Source organism: Molossus molossus, unplaced genomic scaffold (genome assembly GCF_014108415.1).
Source record: "Molossus molossus isolate mMolMol1 unplaced genomic scaffold, mMolMol1.p scaffold_m16_p_10, whole genome shotgun sequence".
In the NCBI taxonomy this organism is placed as follows: Eukaryota; Metazoa; Chordata; class Mammalia; order Chiroptera; family Molossidae; genus Molossus; species Molossus molossus.
This window is the reverse complement of record NW_023425345.1, coordinates 58469774-58491824: the sequence shown is the minus strand read 5'-3', so window position 1 is coordinate 58491824 and position 22051 is coordinate 58469774. Positions and strand designations below refer to the sequence as shown.

General features: G+C 37.4%; 2 protein-coding genes across 2 annotated transcripts in view; both read left to right on the top strand.

Moving 5' to 3' along the window:
* GLIPR1L1 (GLIPR1 like 1) overlaps window positions 1-3944 on the top strand; it is a 41282-nt gene extending 37338 nt beyond the window's left edge. The window contains exons 5-6 of the mRNA XM_036253217.1: window positions 3738-3764; window positions 3853-3944. Coding sequence (XP_036109110.1) covers window positions 3738-3764; window positions 3853-3944 — 119 coding nt within the window. The remainder of the gene's footprint in view (window positions 1-3737; window positions 3765-3852) is intronic.
* Window positions 3945-10834: 6890 nt separating this feature from the next.
* GLIPR1L2 (GLIPR1 like 2) overlaps window positions 10835-22051 on the top strand; it is a gene marked incomplete at its 3' end in the record, with an annotated part of 48511 nt that continues 37294 nt past the window's right edge. Inside the window, exon 1 of the mRNA XM_036252568.1 lies at window positions 10835-11068. Within this exon, the coding sequence (XP_036108461.1) occupies window positions 10835-11068 (234 nt within the window). The remainder of the gene's footprint in view (window positions 11069-22051) is intronic.

The window sequence follows — 22051 nt, the reverse complement described above, 5'->3', positions numbered from 1 at the left end:
TTTGCTGAACAGATGGACTTGGGGTTGTTCAGCTTAATCCAAACACAATTCGGTCAAAGCTGGGCTTGAACTTAGGTAAAGTTTGGTCTACTTCTGTTTACCCCTATTTCAAGGGTATAGATTTATAGGGCTTTCTTTTTTTTTTTTTTTTTCTTGGTGGTACATGCCCCTAGTGGGAACCGAACCCAGGACTCTCTGGTCTGCAGGCCATCACTCAACCACTGAGCCAAACTGGCCAGGGCAACTGAGAAACTGAGGTGTTCACTGTTGCCTTTCCCTGGTGGGTTCTAAACTTCAATCTCTTGTTGCTTTAGTACACTGGGATTACAAAATCATCTGCTTTCATTTCCAGAGGCTTTCAGCCTAGGGATTTAGCCTCCTGCCCTTCACAGCTTCAAAATTAAAATAGCTTCAAAATTAAAATTAAAATGGATATCCATTGGGCTCATTTCCTCCACCTCTACTGCTCCTCTGAATCTTGACCTATACTCAGTTCCCTAATGTTATGTCTCTAGCCTTGGAAGACTAACAAAAGTTCTCCTGATTTCTCTTTTTCCCAAAAATCAACCCCTGCCAGAGGAAAGCCGACATATTCAGCCCTAGACCTGGACCCAGATCAAACAATGGCTCCAGAGAAAAAAACATCATTCATATCATCCGCCCACCTCTCTGTGGAACTCCTGCTCTAAAATCTTCACTCTTTGGTCTTCGTTGCTTTAAATCTCTGATGCTCTTAAACATTGTTTTGTTGTATTTTATTTGCATTTTCTAGTTGTGCTTGATGACAGCTTTTGTGTGTCACAAAGGACTCCATTCCTGACATTTAAGCAGGTATTGGTCTCCAAGATAGCCCACACAAGCTGCAAAGGCTACAAGAAACTTTGAGACCTATTAGGAGCTGTTCTCCAACTTGTTCCTTTTCCAATTATTCAGAAATTATTTGACTATTCTTGGCCCTTTGCTCTTGCAAATTAATGTTAATGATAAGCTTATGAAGACCTTAAAATTTTGGTTGGCATTACATTAAATTTATAGGTAAATTTAAGAAGAATTAACATCTTTACAGCATTGACTTTATATTAATAAAGATGGTTTACTTTGGTCTTGAAACATCTTTAAGTTTTAAATTTTTCTCAATAAAGGCCTTGCACATTAAATTAGATTCCTTACTAACATGTATCTTTTGTTTTAAAATGATATTTTAAAACTATATTTCCTAATTTACTTTTTGCTGATATAAAGAAATACAGAATATTTTAATATTAACCTACTACCCAGGAATCTTATGTAATTCTTTTACTAATAATGTGTTAATACTCTTGGATTTTCTTAATGTTCTCTATAAAAAATACAAGTTTTTTTCTGTCACTTAACCTTTATGTCAGTTATTTATTTTACTAATATTAATAGTGAATCATCCAGTGAAATGTTAGACATAAGTAGTAACAGTGGACACCATTCTCTTGTTCCTGACTTAAGGGCAATGTTTCACCATGACCCATATTTGCTTTGGGTTATTTCTTGATGTGGTATGTTGACTAGCCTAGCTGGTGTGGCTCAGTGATTGAGCATTGGGTTATTTAATTAGTCCTGCCAGGTTATTGTGGTTTTCTCTTTCCTTATTTTGCTATGAGCTTTTATCTTGAATGAACATTTAATTTGACCATATTTTTTCTGTAGCCCTTAAAATGATCCCCATTTTTTTCCTTTAATGTCTTAATGTTGTAAACTTCATCAAAGGATTTCTTTCCTTTTTTCTTTTTGGAAACTGTTTTGTAAGTATTAATTTGTAAGTTTAATTTTTTAAATGTACTTATGCATTCAACTTTTCTTTGAGTAATATACTTTAAAAATGGTCCATTTCACAGATATTTTGAAATTATAAAGAGATTGGTACATGGTAGTTTTTAATGTTTTAAATCTTTTATCACATCCTGTTCATCTTTCGTTTTGTTTATTTATTGTTCCCTTTGTTTTTATTTTTTAAACCACTTTACTGAAGTATGATTGACATTCAAAATGTGGTACATATATCTAATGTATACAACTTAACCAGTGAGATTTATACATCCTTATAGGTACTGGTAGTTAAGTTATTTCCTGGAAATCCAATTTTAAAATCTACTTTGATTCCCATAATAAATTCAAATTGGTCATAAAGTTTCTTTCAGAGGTTGCTAGATTCTTGTTAACATTTTATTTACAGTTTTTCAATTTTAATTTAGAATTACTGACCTGAAAATTTTCATTTCTCATATGATTTTTTACTTCAAGGTTGAAGTAGCTTCATAAAACATGTTGAAAGTTGGAAGTATTAAGTCTTTTAATATTTTGGTTGCAGTTTGTATAAGATTCTGATTACTTTTTTAATGTTTAGGAGTTTTCTGTAAAACAATTTTGTTCTGGGTTGTGTGTTTTTGTACATTTCAAATTTACTGGTTTAATTTCTTTAAATATTATGTGATATCATGTTTGAGAACAAAATTAGCAAATTTATGGTTTATACAAGTTTTAATGAAATCTTATATTTTATCTCTGCTCTACCTGTCACATTCTAATTACATAAGTCCTATACATTTTGTTTCGTTGTTGTTAATCAGTAAACAAAAACCAGCTTTTGGTTTTGTTGACTTCCTTTTTGAGAGACAGCACATGTAGCTTAATGGGTAAATGTATAGGCCTTGCAGTAAGATGGCTTAACTGAGGAGGTGATTAAAAGCATGTAAGTATCATACAAAGTGATTTGAGTCCAAAACAAAGTAAGTTCTCAATAAATTTTAGCTATTGTTTTAGTTAAGTTCCTCATTATTTTCTATCTTTTGACCCAGCTTATTTTTTATAGCACTAATCACTCTCTGAAATGATCATTTTTACTCATCTTTATCTATTTAGGCCATTTGTAAATTGATGATAGATTTTCTTCCCTTATTTTTCTGTAAGGAGAACTTTATTTTTGTTTTGATGACCATTAATTATATCCAAAGACTGGAATCATGCTCAATACACAACAAGCACTCAAAAAAAATGAATAAATAAATGAAAAAATCAAATAAAAGAATTCCTAACAAACTGCAGATTACTGATAGAATAGTAAACAGGGGAGAAACATTTGATGGGGGAAAGATGTAGAGGAAAATTTGGAGCAAAGGCCACATTAAATGAGTGAGATATTTAATGAAAGGCTCTGGGTACCCAAAACTCAGTATTAAGGACTACCTTTTCCAGAGATTTTAAATGGGCATGGCAGAGTACCACATATAAAGTTATATCATTTTGCCCGGCCAGTGTGGCTCAGTGGATTGAGTATAGTCCTATGGACTGCGAGCTCCCGGTTCGATTCCGGGTCAGGGCACATGCCTGGTTGCAGGCTCGATCCCCAGTAGGGGGGTGAAGAATGCAGTAGATCAATGTTTCTCTCTCACATTGATGTTTCTATGTCTCTCTCTCTCTCTAAAAAAATCAATAAAAACATATTTTTAAAAATTAACGTTATATCGTTTTGTCTACATTTGGCTTTGGGGTCTTCAATATGAAAAGCATTCTTTAAATATATGTGGACATGACATGGTTGGCAGGGAGCATCATAGAGATTTTTACATAGAATGGGATTTGGGGAGGAAGCTTTCATTTTTATAAGTTAAAGGCTAAATTTTGTTTCCTAAGTGCATTATCTTATTATAAAGCTAGAAAAGCAAGTGAATGTTTTTAATTTTATATTTCTTTATTTTCTATTTTAGGAAATAAAGAACGTGATACACTCATAGGTATGTATAAAAATATTTGAGTATTGATTTGATTATTTTGTCCCCTAGAAACTAAGTTGAGCTCTTAACTACTGTATTTTATTGACAGAATATCCAAATTGGAATCCACATGGGAAAGCTGCACAGCAGACAGCCTGTAATCTCTTGTGCCTGGTTTGTGTTCTTCTGAGACTGTTTTAATTTTCATCTATGTACAAGAGACATGACAATAAACTAACAGTTTATGACTAAATGTAAATCTCATCAGTTTATTAAAACTTCTACACTCTTATCTGTTATCTAAATTTAATATAGTTTTACTACTCTTTATTTTTTACTATTAATTTATTTTTGTTACAAATGTTTCTCCTTTTTCCCCCATTGACACCCTCCTCTTGACCCCTCCCCCACCACCCCATCCCCAACATTGTTGTCTATGTCCATGGTTATCCATATATGCATATAAGTTCTGTGGTTTATCTCTTCCCTCCCCACCCTCATCCCCTCTTTTAAGGTTTGTCAGTCTGTACCATACTTCTTTGTCTCAGGGACTATTTTGTTCATTAGTTTCTTTTGTACATTATAATTTACAAATAAGTGACATCATGTGATACTTGTCTTTCTCTGATTGGCTTGTTTCGCTTAGGATAATACTCTCTAGGTCCCTCCATGTTACAGCTACATAGTGTTCCATTGTGTATATGTACACAGCTTTTTATCCACTCATCTATTGATGGACATTTGGGCTGTTTCCAAATCTTAGAGATTGTAAATAGTGCTGCTATGAACATAGGATTACATATCTTCTTTCTGATTGGTGTTTCAGGCTTCTTAGGGTATATTCCTAGAAGTGGGTTCACTGGGTCAAATGGCAGTTCAATTTTTAACTTTTTGAGGAAACACCATAGTGTTTCCCATAGCGGCTGCACCAGTCTGCATTTCCACCAGCAGTATACTAGAGTCCCCTTTTCTCCACATCCTCACCAGAAAACTACACCGGCACTTGTTTGATGATTTGGTGATGGCAGCGATTCTGACAGGTGTGAGGTGATACTTCATTGTTGTTTTAATTTGCATCTCTCTGATGGTTAGTGATGTTGAGCATTTTTTCCTGTCTCTTGGCCATTTATATATCCTGTTTGGAGAGGTGTCTCTTTAGATACTCTGCCCATTTTTTAATTGGGTTCTTTGTCCTCCTTTTGTTCAGTTGTATGAGCACTCTATATATTTTGGAAATTAACCCCTTAGCACATGTATCATTGGCAATTATTCTCTCCCATATAGGGAGTTCCCTTTCCATTTTGATGGTTGTTTCTTTTGCTGTACAAAAGCTTTTTAGTTTGATGAAATCCCATGTATTAATTTTTTCCTTTGTTTCTCTTGCCTTAAGTGTTGTATCAGTGAAAATCCTGCTGCGTGTGATGTCTGAAATTTTGTTGCCTACATTTTCTTATAGGATTTTTATGGATTTACGAGTCACATTTAAGTCTTTTATCCATTTTGAGTTTATTATTGTTTATGGTGTAAGTTGGTGGTCTAGCTTCATTTCTTTACATGTAACCGTCCAATTTTCCCAACACCATTTATTGAAGAGGCTGTCTTGACTCTACTGTATGCTCTTACCACCTTTGTCAAATATTAATTGAGCATATTGTCATGTGTCAATTTCTGGGTGCTCTATTTTGTTCCATTGATCTATCTGTCTGTTTTTTATTACAGTGGCTTTGTAGTGTAACCTGAAATCCAGTATTGTGATCCCTCCTATTTTGTTCTTCTTTTTCAAGATTGCTGTGGCTATTTGGGATCTTTTTTGGTTCCAAATAAACTTTTGGAGTATTTGTTCTAGTTCTGTGAAATATGTCATTGGTATTTTGATGTGGATTGCATTGAATCTATAGATTGCTTTGGGTAGTATGGATATTTTAATGATGTTAATTCTTACAATCCACGAATAAGGTACATGCTTCCACTTTTTAATATCTTGCTCTATTTTTTTTTTTTTTTTCAATGACCTGTAGTTTTCTGTGAAGAGGTCCTTTACTTCTTTGGTTAGGTTTATTCCTAGGTATCTTAATATTTTTGCCATGATGGTAAATGGGATTGTTTTTTTAGTTTCTTTTTCTGTGAGTTCATCGTTAGTGTATAAGAATGATGTCAATTTCTTGATGTTAATTTTGTATTCTGCTACTTTACCAAATTCATTTAAGTCTAGTAGATTTTTGATGAAGTCTTTAAGGTTTTCTATGTACAATATCATGTCATTGGCAAATAACGACAGTTTCACTTTCTCCTTTCCAGTTTGGATCCCTTTTATTTTTTCTTCATGTCTAATTGCTGTGGCAAAGACTTTCAGTATTATGTTAAATAAGTGTGGTAAAAGTGGGCATCCCTTTCTTGTTCCTGATCTTAAAGGAAATGCTTTTAGTTTATGGCCATTGAGTATGATGTTGGCTGTAGGTTTTTTATATATAGACTTTATTATGTCAAGATATGATCCCTCTATTCCCACATTGCTGAGTGTTTTTTTTATCAGAAATGGGTGCTGAATTTTGTCAAATGCTTTTACAGCATCTATTGATAAGATTATATGGTTTTTATCTTTCATTTTGTTTATGAGGTGTATCACATTTATTGATTTGCGAATATTGTACCAGCCTTGCATCCCTTGGATGAATCCCACTTGGTCATGATGAATAATTTTCTTGATGTATTGCTGGATCCAATTTGCTAATATTTTGTTAAGGATTTTTGCATCTGTGTTCATCAGAGGTATTGGACTGTAGTTTTCTTTCTTGGTAGTGTCTTTATCTGGTTTTGCAACTAGGATCATGCTGGCCTCATAAAATGAGTTTGAAGTCTTTTGTCTTCTTGGATTTTTTTAATAGTTTGAGAAGATGGGTGTTAGCCCTTCTTTGAATGTTCGGTAAAACTCCCCCATGAAGCTGTCCAGGCCTGGGCTTTTGTTTGCAGGAAATTTCTTAATTATGTCTTCAATTTCCTGATTTGCCTGAGACTAGGGGGTTTTCCCGGAATATAGGAAAACACAATAAGCCCAAGGCATTCCCTAACAAACCAGGAAGTTGATAATCCTAAACTTAAACCAAAAGCTTATATGTAGCATTAATTACAGATATTGTGTGTATTTTCATAATAGAGCAATATATATTTTAAAGTACACAAAAATTAAACCTAAAAAAGATGACATAAAATGAATTTTAAAATAACTGTGAAAGAGATGTTTATGCCAGGAAAACGATAATCAAATGATTGATAGTTTGCTTATACTTGTATCTTTCCAATTATAATCTGCAATATCTTTTCAGCGATTTTTGTAAGACATATGATTATTTTGTGATGTTTGGTTTAGTGAATACTAAGTAATATAATCTGCAATTATATCTACTTGGATTCACACACTGCAACAAAGGAAACATACAAATCACATAATTATCAGACCCAGTGAAACTCCCATTTCCCTCAGAAAAGCTATGTGCCCCTTAGTCAAAAATACCAGGAACCAAACTGGAATTGCACACGTAGAATTTGAGCCTTATAGCTAGTGAGATCACACTGATTATCATACTTAAATAAGTATGTATTAAGAATGCATAATAATATGTCTGGCAAAACATTAAATGTTAAAATTTTATTTTACTTTTTTTCAATATAAATGAAAATGAGGCATTACTTATTAATAGTATTAATTTAATAATACCTAACACGAAGTAATATTTTCAATGCGCCAAGCACTAAGTGCTTCACATATAATGATTTATATAATCCTCTCAATAATTCTGTGAGGTGAATGCTATTAATTTCTATTTTTTAACTATTAGTAGAGTTAAACATATTTTCAAAAACTGCACTCAGATTTACAAATACATTTTTTTGAGAGTTATAGTCTAAGAAAATGCTGTGCTTTTCAAGAGGATTTCCAGGACTTGTTGAATACATATTACCATACTAAATAAATATTGACCTCAAGAATATGAGTAACATAAATTTAGGAGTCAAAATTTCATATATCTATTCCCAGATTTATATTTGATTTTACAGTTTTGACTTTGGGATAGAGGCAAACTGTTGGCTAGTTCCTGAGACCACTTCCACCACATTTTTTTTTTTTTGTCACTGTTCACCTCCTTCATTCATTTTTCCAATGGTGCTGTTCATTTTCTTAAGAATTTGTAATTATTCTCAAATGTGCATTAATGAACCATCAGTGATTTTAATCCTTTGACATTTATCTACCAAATATCTTTCTCAGTTATCCTCTAGTTATAGTTTAATGAAGTAAAGTTCATCATCCCACTTTTTCTGTTTTTCCTTGTAAAATGGACATAGTAATATCTGTTTCTGAGGTTTTTTTAAAATATTTTTTTCCTTATTGATTTTAGAGAGAGAGAAACATCAATGAGAGAGAACATCAATTGGCTTCCTCCTGAATGCCCTCTACTGGGGATTTGGCCCACAGCCTGGGCATGTCCCCTGCCTGACCTGTAATTGAACCGGCCACCTCCTAGCCTATGGGTCGATGCTCAAGCACTGAGCCACACCAGCTGGGAAGATTTTTTATTTTTTAAATGAGTTGACAAGCATTTAAAACAGCACAGGATAGCCCTGGTAAGTGTGGCTCAGTTGGGCTTCATTCCTTGCACCAACAGGTTGTAACTTCAATTCCTGGTCAGGGCACATGCCAGGGTTTGGGGCTTGATCCCTGGTATGGGATGTGCAAGAGGCAGCTGATAGATGTTTCAGTCACATCAATGTTTCTCTCTCTCTCCCTCTCTCTAAAAATCAATTTAAAATCTTTAAAAAAAAAAAAAAAAAAAAAAACGGCACAGGATAGTGGTGATGGTTACACAAAACTGTGAATATAACTGCCACTGAATGTTACACTAAATATGGTTGATAGGGTAAATTTTGCTGTGTTTATTTTACCACAATGAAAAATAAGTAAAATAGCACCTGACACATAGTAAGGATTTTTGAAATATACTATTTTTGCCATTTACTATTCTGTACTATAATTGATGATTGTCTTTAACACCTTTAACTAAAAGCTTCATGTGGATAGATATATCTAGCTTGTTCAACATTTGTAGCTCTGACACAGAGGAAGTCCTAAAGAAATACTTGTGGAGTGAAGTGTCTAGCAATGGAATGGGCTGCCTGAGAGATGGGGACTCCGTTGGTAGTGTAATTATTTAAGCAGAGGATATAATGACCACCTATCAATGATGTGTCAGAGAATATATCTAATACACAGGACTAGTAAAAGTATCTAAATTTATTTGTAATTTAAGATTGCATTATTCTGTTTATCTCATATTTGACTATAGACGACAGTACCAACATAATAAAGGAATTCCATCTTCAGCCCTAAAATAGGCTGTGGTCAGAGTAAAATACTCTTAGCCTTTTCTGCTCTCCTGGCATATGTATTACATGCTTTTCCCTCTGTTTAGAACATACTCTTTCACCTTCCTATATTCTTTACTTTCTTGACGTCACGTTCTCCAGAAAGGCATTTTTCACATGGTATGAGAGTTACCAATTTGTTAGTTTTCTAAATGTAAGCCATTTGGAAGCAGAGTCTGTGTCTTGTCCACCAGTCTTTGTCAACCCCTTAACACTTTACCTAGTAATAAATATTTACTAAACAACTAAAGGTATGAATGAAACCATCTGGTGAGGTCTATTGCTTTTAATTGTGTAGACCATAATTTTTAAAAGCACATTTCTTCCAAATCTTGGCTATCCATCAGTAGATGAGTGGATAAAAAATCTGTGGTACATTTACACAATGGAATACTACTCTGCCGTAAAAAGGGAAGAAAAATGTACCCTTTGCAACAGCAAGGATGAACCTGGAGAACATCGTGCTAAGTGAAATATGTCAGTCAGAGAAAGACAAATATCATATAGTTTCACTTGTATGTGGAATTTAATGAACAAACTGAACTACCAAGCAAAATAGAGACAGACTCATAGATAGAGAGCAGGTAGACAGTTCTGGTGGTGGGGTGGGGTTGAGGGAGGTGGAAAAGTAGAAGAGAGCATAGACGGGATAGACAGTGATGGAAAAAAATAAATTAAAAAAATGTTTTAAATAAATAAAAGCGCATTTCTTTTTAAATATTTTGGTCAACCAGTTACAATGCTTTGCTTGTGGCAAAATTCTGTCCCAGTGTCACTGACTTTGAATATCTCCTTAATTCTGTCAGGCACAATATGTTATTTGCAAATGGAACCCCCAAACAAGAGTGTACTTTTATTTTGTGCCTAGAACTTATATTCTTTGAAACAAGTTTTCTACAGCAAAATGTTTGGAGGTAAAAAGCACAGGCCAAAATCTGCTAAGACACTAGACATTTTTGTCTGAAAGAAGAAATAAAAACAAAATAAGTTCTTACCTACTGTGAACTGAACAATTTGTCAGAGAAGATTAATATTAATATTCCAGGCTGTCTATAAGGTGCTGGTGAGAGAAAATATGTCAAGCTTATCAGAATTTTGTGATCCTTAGTTTAACCCCTACATGTTGAGTTTTCCAGTCTTTCATTTATTTTGTGATCTCTTGCAAAGGACCATTAAAACACTGAGAGAAAATCTCAACCAAGTCCACCTCAAAGAGAGTATTTTTCAATCCATAATGAAAATACAGACGCGTCCTGCATTAAGTTCACAACTCAATAGGTAAAGATGGGGGAAAAAATAAATTTTCATCAATATCACAGAAGATTGATCATTTGCCCTTGCATAATTAGAAGGTTCCTCAGACATTTTCATTATTCAGCATCTGGAATTTACTGTACAGAGGGCTTAGTGATAAACGATGACATCATTTGGTATCAGAAATCAACTCCAGAGAGTTAATTAGCGTAGTGAACAGCCTGCACTCATTTGACTCAAGGCTCCCATGACTTCTGCCAGCCAACAACTAGGGCAAACGAACTTGCCCCATCCGACATCCAGGCCCGACTTCCCCTTCTGCTCCGGGAGGGGCGGGGCCTAGCTTGGCTGCGTAGATTGGCAGGGCAGGGGGAGGGGCGGCGCGTGCGCACTGGCCGGTCCGCGGCCGGTGGACCATGGAGGGTGCCAGGCCCTTCGCCCTGGACTGGTACGGCCGATCGCTCCGGCTGACGCCAGGGGCTGGTTGGAAGGTGTGGCTTGGTGAGCTCTGGCTACTGTTGCTGACTTCTGGCTTGAGCGCGGATTTGTTGCCACATGAAGAGGACGTAAGCTTTATCAATGAGTATGTGAACCTCCACAATGAACTCCGAGGCAACGTCCGGCCCCAAGGGGCCAACTTGCGCTTCATGGTGAGGCCCCGAGGCGATGGCCGGAACCTCTGACACCTTGTCCCGACGCGCCCCGGCCTCAGCCTGGGCCGCTGCTCTGGCCTAAGGATCGCGGGGAACCGCACTTGCCGTGTGGGTTTAAAAACATGCACACGTCCAGCGTGTCCACTTCCTTTTAAACACATGCGTTAAGATTTTGCACAGGGCCTGAGTGGAGACGCTCACCTGGGGCGTACATTTTAAGGAGGCTTCAATTCGAGAAAATGATAGTTGAATGCATTATATATTTTTTTTTTAATTTAAAAATCAATGCAAAAATATTGATGAAGACAGTATCGATCCAAACAACAGGATCCTTGGCCTAAATTAGGGAGAGGCAAGGGAGGCGCTGTCAGGATGGCGCAAATGAAGTCAGATCTTGATTGTATTGAAAATAGTGATTTCTTTTTTTCATCGTTTTTAGTTTCATCGTGTCTTTTTAAAAATACTACTCGCCTTGATTATTGAGTTTTTCGGTACCCACCCAAAATTTTGCTCCCGAGGGAGCGTCTGGGCACCTCACCCTAGTCCAAACCTGATTCGGGGCTCTTAATGTTTCTGGCTCCTTTCCCTGTCTCTTCCGCGTTTCTATGTAACACACCTGTTACCTTGTGGTTCGTGATTATCATGAAAAAAGACTGCAAAAGGTATTTAAGGAATTATTTGATTATCAGGCCATTAGGAGCTTCCAATTTACATGATCAGTGATATTTCAAGGACTCTCTCCTTAGATTTGAGTCTTTTCTTCCTTCTGGATTGGTTCCTCAGGACAAATTCCCAAAATGGCATAAATAAAGGATATATTTTTAATTTATATGGCACAAATCAATCGCTAGTGTAAAGGGGTGTGCCAACTTAAGCAGATACCAGCAGTGTGCAAATGTTCTGTTTTCTCCACATTCACACTGGCTCCAGTGTTTGCAATCACCTGCTAAACTCATAAGCTCTAAAATGGTACTTCATTTTAATGTTAATTTAAAAATGCTATTTTGATCATATTTTAGTTATTTCTTGTTCATTTTCTTTACCTTTTGTATTGTCAGTGTTTCCTTTTCTGCTTAAATATTTTCTTATAGAAATATACTAGGATTTAGTACTGTTGCTGAAGATATTAATTTCAAGTCAATTTTTATGTTTTAAATTTAATCATAGAACTTGGAGATATTTTCGAGTTTTAGCTATGTACCTCATTTATGATTAATTCTATTTTTTACAAGTTTGAAGATTAGCCATCCTTCTGATAAATTAATAAACACAATAGTTTATAATATAATTTTTATACCTTATGTATTTCTAACCTCTAAATATTATATTTCAAACAAAAGGAAAAGTATAGAGAGTAATAAAGCAGACAATTATGTACCCACAATATATATCTTAATATATGAATATTTTAATAGGAATATTGTATTGGATACAGTATAAAGCCCCAACCTAAACTTTTACCCTTCTCCCTTTCTAAAAGTTGGTATGTATTTTTCCATGGATTTTGCTAGGATGTAAATATTAACTGTAAATAGAATAGTTTACTATAATAGTATGATCTGCTTGGAACTTTTCCTTGAGAGGTTTGAAAATCATAACTTTTGTTTGTTTTTATTAATCCTCACCTGAGTATATTTTTTCACTTATTTTTAAAAAGAGTGGAAGGGAGGGAGGGAGAGAGAGAGAGAGAGAGAGAAACATTGATGTGACAGATGAGAAACCTCGATTGGTTGCCTCCTGCATGCACCCTGACTGATGCTGGAGGTCGAACCTGCAACCCAGATACGTGCCCTTGACAGGAAATCGAACTCATGACCCTTCAGTGCTCCAGCCAATGCTCTAACCACTGACCTACACGTGCCAGGGTGAAAATCATACATTTTATTTTCAATTTTTTATGGTCATTTTTAACATTTTAATATACACATAAGTTTACAAAGTCCAAAATTAATCAACACCTATAACCTCCTTCCAAATATTAAAAAGATCTTACAACACAAATTCTAAATTCTCCTGCTGGTGTCCATGCTTTGTTGTTATCTAGTGTTTTTCTTCTGCCTTGTTATTAAACTCAAAAACTTTAGTTTTTTTTATTGTTGTAAAATATGCATAACATAAACTTTAACATTTTAACCATCTTTTATTATATAGTTCTGTGGCATTAAGTACAGTAAAACCTCAATATAACGGACTAATTCAGGTGATGGGGTGTCCATTAAAACCAAAAGTCCATTATATAATAAAGTAAGTTTTCTGAATGCATATATTAAACAACTGACAAATTAGTTTATCTGTTTTTACTTATATAGACATGTTTAAGTAATTAAAATTAAGTATGCATGAAAAGTTAATTTCACAGAAAAATTTTCTATATGTATTACTGTAATTTTAAATTTATACTTAATAAGTCTGATAAATGTGTACGTTCACCAGTCACCACAAGTAAACAAATGCACACAGCTGGGGCTTGGCTTAGCACCTATCAGATCAGCCAGCAGGCATAAAAACTGCTGCAGAAAGTCACACCATGTGACAACAGAACCAAATACCAGTGTGATCACATGCTAATCATTTGCTGAACATTGTTTGCAAGCAGTAACTCTTGGATTTAAATATGTAAACTATAGTTGTAGATATGTAATATTTATATATGTAGGCAAAATTGCTACAGTGTTTTTTCCAACATATGGCCTATTCACTAAAATTTGTCAAAAATAACAGTGAATTTTGTCTGTTAAATCTGAAGTCCATTAAATCAAGGTTCCAAAAATCAAGGGCTTACTGTACATTTACATTGTTGTGCAACCATCACCAGCATTCATCTCCAGAACATTTTCATCTTCCTCAATTGAAACTCTGTACCCATCATCAAACACTAACTCCCCATTTCCTTCTTCCCCCAGTTTCTAATTACAACCGTTCTGCCTCTATGAATTTGACTATTCAAAGTATTTCTTATAGGAATCATACAGTATTTCTCTTGTGACTGGCTTATTTCACTAAGCTCAATGTTTTCAAGTTTCATGTATATTGTAGCATGTGTGAGAATTTCCATCTTTTTAAAGCTGAACAATATTTCACTTTGTATATATACCACATTTTGTGTATCCATTCATTGGTCAATGGACACTTAGGTTGCTTTCACCATTGGCTGTTGTGACTAATGCTGTGAATATGGGTGTGTGTACCAATATGTGTTCAATTCCTTGCTTTCACCTCTATTGGATATATACCCAGAACTGGAATTGCTGTAACATATGGAAATTTTGTGTTTGATTTTTTTAAAATATGTTTTTATATATTTTTTAGAGAGAGATGGAAACATCAATGTGAGGGAGAAACATCGATCAGCTGCCTCCTCCACACCCCTACTCAGGATCAAGCCCACAACCTGACTGGGAATTGAACCAGGACCTCTCAGTCCATGGGATGATGCTCAATCCACTGAACCACACTGGCCAGGGCTCTGTGTTTAATTTTCTGAAGAACTGCCATTCTGTTTCCCATAGCGGCTGCACCATTTCACATCCCCACCAGCAGTCCACAAGGGTTGTCATTTCTCCACATTCTTGCCAACACTTATTAGTTTCTGGGGTTTTTTGTTTGTTTTTTTATATATCCATTTAGCAAGTATGAAGTGGTATGCCAATATGGTTTTGATTTGTATTTCCCTATTTTATAGTTATGTTGATCATCTTTTCAGGTGCTTATTGTACATTAGCATAACTTCTTTGGAGAAATGTCCATTCAAGTCTTTTGCTCAATTTTTGGTCAGGTTTGTTGCTGTTGTTTTGTTAGTTGAGTTGAAAAAATTATTTATGTATTCTGGATATTAATCCCTTACCAAATATATGATTTGTAAATGTTTTCTCTCATTCTGTAGGTTTCACTTTTTTTTAAAATTCTCACCCAAGGCCCTGGCCAGTTTGGCTCAGCGGTTAGAGCGTTGGTCTTCAGTCTGGAGAGACCCAGGTTCTGTTCCCGCTAAGGGCATGTACCTTGGTTGCAGTTTGTCCCCAGCCCTGGTTGGGTCGTGTGGGTGGCAACCACTCGATGTGTTGCTTTCACGTCGATGTTTCTCTCTCTCTCTCTCTCCCTCTCACTCTATCTGAACAAAATATCAAAAAATGTCCTCGGGTGAGGATAAAAAAAACAAAAAACAAAAAAAAAAATTCTCACCCAAGGATATTTTGTCCATTGATTTTCAGATAGAGTGGGAGGAAAGAAGGGAGAGAGAGAGAAACATTGATGTAAAAGAGACACATTGATTGGATGCCTCCCGCATGACCCCAACCAGGGCCTGGGAAACCATAACCAAGGTATGTGCCCTTGATTGGAATCAAACCTGCAACTCTTTGGTCAGCAGGCTGATGCTCTAACCGCTGAGCCAAACAGACAAGGGCAAGGTTTCTTTTTCATTGTGTTGGTAGTATCCTTTGATGCACAAAAATTTTTAATTTGATCAAGTCTAATTTATCTATTTTTAACCTTGTCACCTGTGCTTTCAGGACATATCCACAAAAATCATTCCCAAATCTAATGGAGCTTTTCCCCTTTTGTTACCAGAGAATCAGCCAAGTCAGAGAGAGAGGGCTCAGCTCTTCTCTCCTTGGCTCTTGTCAGCTCAAGAAAGAATTTAGATGAGTGAAAGAAAGCAGTGTTGAAGAAAAGCAAGCAAATTTATTAAGGATACACTTGGCATAGAGCACAAGCGAGCAACTCAGCTAGTCTGAGTGCCCACACATTAGGGTTTTAAGGGTTATATATCTTTAATTATTTTTTAAAAATATGTTTTCATTGATTTTTTAGAAAGAGAGGATGGGAGAGATAGAAACATTGATGTGAAAGAGAAACATCGATTGACTGCCTCCTGCATGCTTCCCACTGGGGATCGAGCCCACAACCTAGGCATGTGGCCTGACCAGGAATTGAACTGGGAATTCTCAGTCCATGGGACGACTCACAATCCACTGAGCAGCACTGGCTGGGCAAGGGTTATACATCTTTATGATGCAAACTTCAAGGTTTCCCTCCCCTGGTATTGGGATTACCTCCCCCTTGTGATTGTGGTTTGACTGTTGATAATCTTGTTTTAACATTCCCCTCTTAAGTGATACGATCCAAATGCTTTTGGGGTGTTGAAGATCAACAGTCAGTCTTCCATATCTGCTTCCTGCTGACTGAGGATATAGAGCTGGTTCTGGGATGGCATCGCTTGTTCCCTGTCTAGGCAGGCAAGAGTTAAGGTTCTGTATGGAATTTGTCAGAGGCCGTGGGGTGGCGGTTATGTTCGAATATCCTTGTTGAACAATCATTTGTAGGCAAATTGTCTCTAGCCTGGAAGATACAAAATGGACATGGAGATTAAAAACACAGGGTCCAGCCCTGGCCAGTTTGGCTCAGCGGTTAGAGTGTTTGCCTATGGACCAAAGAGTCCTGGGTTGGATTCTAGCCAAGGGCATGTTCGTGGGTTGCGGTTTGTCCCCAGCCCTAGTTGGGGTCATGTGGGTGGCAACCAGTCAATGTGTGTCTTTCACATCTATGCTTCTCTCTCTCTCTCTCCCTTTCTCTCTCTCTCCCCCCTCTCCCTCTCCTTCCCTCCCACACTGTCTGAAGATAAACATAAACATATCCTCAGGTAAGGATTAAAAAAAATTATACAGGGTCCACAAAGAAGTAGAAGTAGGGAAGCCAGGGGGCCTAGAAAGGGAAGTACCTAAGAGCTCTATTACCAAATGCTAGGCCAGGAGCTCTACTCGTGTTCGGGTTGGGCCTGGAGTGCCCAGCTTTGTCTAGAAAATGTTGGATATGGTCATGGATTTGGCCAGTTTGGTTGATCCAAAAACAGCATTCTTCTCAAAGCATGGCACAGACACCTCCTTGTCCTGCAGTCAGTATATTTAAGCCCCATCTGTTTTGAGGATGACTGCTGCTAAAGAGTTGATTTGAGTCTAGAGGGTGAAGAGTGGGGCTGCACTTTGGATGTTATGTTGAGCTATTTCAGAGAAGACATTGATATAAATGTTTGTTGATACTGCTCCAGTGGTCCCAGCAGCGGCCCCTGCTACTTCAATTAAGGTGCTGATTCCTATTAGAATGGGAATTAAGGAACCCCCTCTCTTAGAGATCCTGTAAATGGTGCTCAAGGGGATGGATATAGGAGCCATAGTTTCTACAACAGATATAGTGGGTAAAACAGAAGGTGCAAAGTCCCATCCAGTTGGTGGGTAAGCATTGATAAGTGGAGTCTTTACAGATATAATATAATCCTTTCCAGGGATGGAGGCATCTTGACCTATGAAATATATTGAATTGGGTTTTGCTTCCATAGGTTCTGCTAAAAGTGTATTTCCAGAAATAGGTACTGCTGAAAGATAAAGGGCTAAAACAAGGGGTGTTATTGTGGGAAGCATTGTTGCTTTTGCCCTCCCAAAACATAACACACCAATTGGTGTCAATAAAGGTGTATCCCTGGGAATTTTTATGAGTAAGGGAGCAGTTGTCTGTTCCTATGCTTCCCCATTAAAGTTATGTGGGAGCAACTTAGGGGTCTTCCCTGGCAGAATCCTCCAGTCTTGCCTCTGAAAAAAAGATATATTTGCTGGAGGTGTGAGGTGAGAGTGGTATGGGGAGGGTCCAACGAGAGAGAGAGCATTTGGTTGTTGAAATGTATTTTAGCAGTACTAGTATCCAGAAGGAATTGAATATACATGAATCCCTGTGTTTGGGCCCAGAGCTTTAGAGAGGCTGGCCATGCCTCCCTGGACCGGCCAAGACCTGTAGGAATATCCAACAGTATTCCTGTTGGCAGTATTAGCTAGTAAGTTAACTGCAGCCTGTAAGGCCTTAATAAAGTGAGCAGTATTAATTAGGAGTGTTGGTTTAGGACATAATAGGGCAGAGGAAAGAAGTTGTAACTAAGTTTGATGGGTTTCTTGACATAATTTTGCTATTGTTCTTTTGAGTGTTTGGTTTACCTTTTCAACTTTTCCAGAGAAGTGGAGTCTCCATGCTGAATGTAAGTGCCAATTAATACCTACGGCCTTACTGACCCTTTGAGCTATATTTGAAGCAAAAGTTGGGTAATTATCACTTTGTAAGGACTAGAGGAAATCTAGATCGAGGAAGTAATTCTTTCAATAACATTTTAGTCAACTCCTGTGCCCATTCTGTTCTAGTAGGGAGTACTTCTATCCACCCTATAAAGTATCTATAAAGACTAATCGATATTTGTATCCCTGGCATGAAGTCATTTGGGTGAAATCAAGTTGCCAGTCATCTCGAGGATGATTGTGCCATCTCTACTAGTTGTGGGCGACCTTGATGGTCTTTTGTAATCCTTTTCCATTAAAAATCTCCCACATACTTGGGCTAGTTTGTCCCTTCCAAAATGGCATGAGTCATGTAAATTTTTTATACTTTCCATTGAATTCACTGTGGGGGTTGTAAAAGACCATCTGTTTGGTAATATCCGCATTCATTCTTGTTATATCCATGTTGCGTAGACCAATCTATTTCCTCCTTGGTATAGCAGGGCAAATATTTCTTTAAGCTTACAGTGGGAATAAGGGCTTTCATGATATTTTCCCATTTTGTGGTGGCATCCTTGGCTATACAATCTGCAAAATTGTTTCCCTGGCCAATTTGTTTTATTCCCTTTTGGTGTGCACTGCAATGAATCACTGCTGTTTCTTGGGGCAATTTTACAGCTTCTAGAAGTTGTAAAATATAGGGTCCATACTTTATTGGTCCACGTTTTGTATTCAGATAGCCTCTTTCTTTCCAAATAGCTGCATGAACATGTAGTATTAAAAATGCGTATTTACAGTCAGCATGTATATTTAGTCTCTTGCCTTTTCCTATATATAGGGCCCTTGTGAGGGCTATTCTGCTAATTGTACTGAGGTTCCTATAGGTAAAGCTTGAGCCTCTGTAGTACAATGCTGGCATACTACTGCATATCTAGCATAATGTACCCTTTCTCTCATGAAACTGCTTCGATCTGAGAACCAAACCTCATCCACATTTTGGAGTGGGTTGATCCTTTAGGTCTGGTATGCTGGCATAAACTTGGTCTGTGGTCTCACCACAATTATGTGTAGTCTATATTTGGGGCAGGCATTAAGGTGGCTGGATTCAGGATGGAACAGTTTTCAATTCTCACCTGTGGGTTTTCTATTAGAATAATTTGGTACTACAACATGTGATAATTGGTAAGCCAGTGAGTTTCTTTAGTATTGAGCAATGGACCAATTTGGTGGGACGTGTACAGAGTTATATTTTGTCCTAATGATATCTTAAGTGCTTCTTCTAAAAGTAAGGCTGCCACAGCTACTACCCTGAGGCAATGAGGCCAGCTTTGGGCTACTGTACCTAATTTTTTTTGTTTGTTTTTTGTTGTTGTTTTGTTTTGTGGTACGTGCCCCTAGTGAGAACCGAATCCGGGACTCTCTGGTCCGCAGGCCAACGCTCAACCACTGAGCCAAACTGGCCAGGGCTGTACCTAATTCTTTTGAAAAATATTTTACGGGCCTCTTGGTGGATCCCAAGGCCTGAGTCAGGACACTTAATGCTATTCCCAACTTCTCAGTAACATGCAAGTGGAAGGGCTTTTCTAAATTTGGTAAGCACAGTTCTGGTGCCTATGTAAGAGCTCAACCCTTTGTTATTCCTTTTCCCAGTATAAGCTAGTTGGTCCCTGCTGAGTGCTTTCCTTTAGAGCTTTGTAGAGGGGTCTGGCCTCTTCCCCAAATCCTAGGATCCATAATCTGCAATATCCTGTCAATCCTAAAAATGCCCAAAACTGTTTCTGGTGGCCTCAGGAAGGCCTAAAGTGATCTGTATCCTATTTGAGGAGACTATTCTCTTCTCAGGGGTTAATATAAGGCCTACATATTCTGCTTTTTGTTGTAGTATCTAAGCCTTATTCTTAGATATTTAGGGTCTATATTACATGTTTATGGCCTAGTTTCTCCTTGAGGAAACAGATAAGTAGCTCATCTACATATTGGATTACCAGGTCACCCCCCTCAAATGATAGATAGGTCCTTTATCAATGCTTCTCCAAACAAATGTGAGCTATCTCTGAATCCCTGAGGGAGGACCATCCCGGTCAGTAGTGTGTATGTCCCTGTATATCTGCCCATTCAAAAGCAAATACATTTAGCAAGCTGGATCCAAGGGAATGCAGAAGGAAGCATCTTTTAAATCTAGTGCAGAGAACCATTGGGTTTGGGAAATAATTTGTCCCAAAATAATATAAGGGTTAGGTATTACCAGATGTATGGGGATTATGGCCTCATTGATTGCCTTTAAAGTTTGAACTAATCTATAGGTCCCATCTTTCTAATAGGTAAAATGGGAGTGTTACAGGGAGAATTACAAGCTACTGACAACCCATGACCAAGATAATTTTCTTTTTTGTTTAGTTGATTTTTAGAGAGAGAGGAAGGGAGAGAGAGAGAGAGAAAATATCGTTATGAGAGGAAACATCAATCAGCAGCCTCCTGTACGCTCCCTACTGGGGATCAAGCCAGGTATGTGCCCTGACTGAGAGTCAAATGGGACTTCTCAGTCCATGGGACAATGCTGAATCCACTGAGCCACACACTCTGGGCAGTGATAATTTTCTGTAGCCTTTCCCTGGCCTCCGAATTTATGGGATATTGCCTTCTATTAGGAAAATTGGTTGGATCCTTTAATTTGATCATAACTGGTTTAGCTCTGTGAGCCCATTGTGGAAATCCTATTGCCCATACTTGGGAATTAAGTTCTTATTCCTTATCTATGTCGGTTTCTGTTGCTCTTCTTTTATTAAATAATGCCTTATTCGGAACTGACTCCTTGGTGCCTGTAGAGAAAATTACTTGAGTCCTAATTTTACTAAAAATATCTCTGCCTAATAAAGGGATAGGATACTTTGCTATGACCAAAAATCAGAGTGTAAATAAAGGTGGTCACTCCCCAGAGGCAGTTTAAAGGTAGAGTAAAATGTCTTGCTCAGGGTGTGCCATCTACTCCTGTATGATAGTACTATCAGAAGAGAGGGGTCTCTTATGGGAGTCAACAGAGAAGGTAGCTCCTATATCTAAAGGAAAATTAATAGGCCTTCGTGCCAATTCAAGGGTTACCCTTGGCTCTGTCCCTTTTATGGTAATGTTCCTAGCAGGAACCACCTGGAGCATACAGCCCTATTAGTTTAGAGCCTTATTGGGAAAGAATCCCAGAGGTGAATCCTGTGGTATTGAATTTTGGTTTCCCATCTGAAAGAGAATAGAGATCACAGGAGAGAATGGGTGTCCTCGTTCCTTCTCCTATTTTTATTTTTTTTTTATTTAATGTCTAGGGAAGGCATCCCTTCTCAAGCATGGGTTTCCAGAATTAACTAGTCTTACTGGGTAACCTAAATTCCTGGCTGCAGTTACCCATGAATACATCTATCCTGTACCCTGAGGGTGGCATTACCACTGACCAGGATGCCCTGGGAATGGACTTTACCTCATTCAGACAGGTGACAACTCCACACTGGTCTCCTTTGCCCTTTCTGATATCTCTATTCCCATTTGACTTAAAACCTCCTTTGCCTCCAACCCTTCCCTCCCTGTACTATTGAGGGAGGACTTATACCTTCTAGGTACACTCCTGTTTAGGCAACAGTACTACCAGTTACTGGCCCATTTTTCCTGCCAAAGACCCCACTGGAGCAAGAGTTGCAGTGTTTCTAATCCTGCCAGTCACTGTAAAGACAGTATTCTCATTCTCTTAAAAATATTTGCTATCCAATATATTTGTCCACTGGAGTGTCTGAATACCTGCCATTCCTGCCTACTCCTTAGTCTCGTAGGTCCTGTGTAGCCATGCATAACAGATTCCTGAATAGAGTGGGTAATCCTTTGTCTGTATTCAAGCAGGGAATTTACTGATATCCCTTAAATTTTGGTAAGATTCAGTAGGACAAAGCCAACATTTCCTGCTACGCCT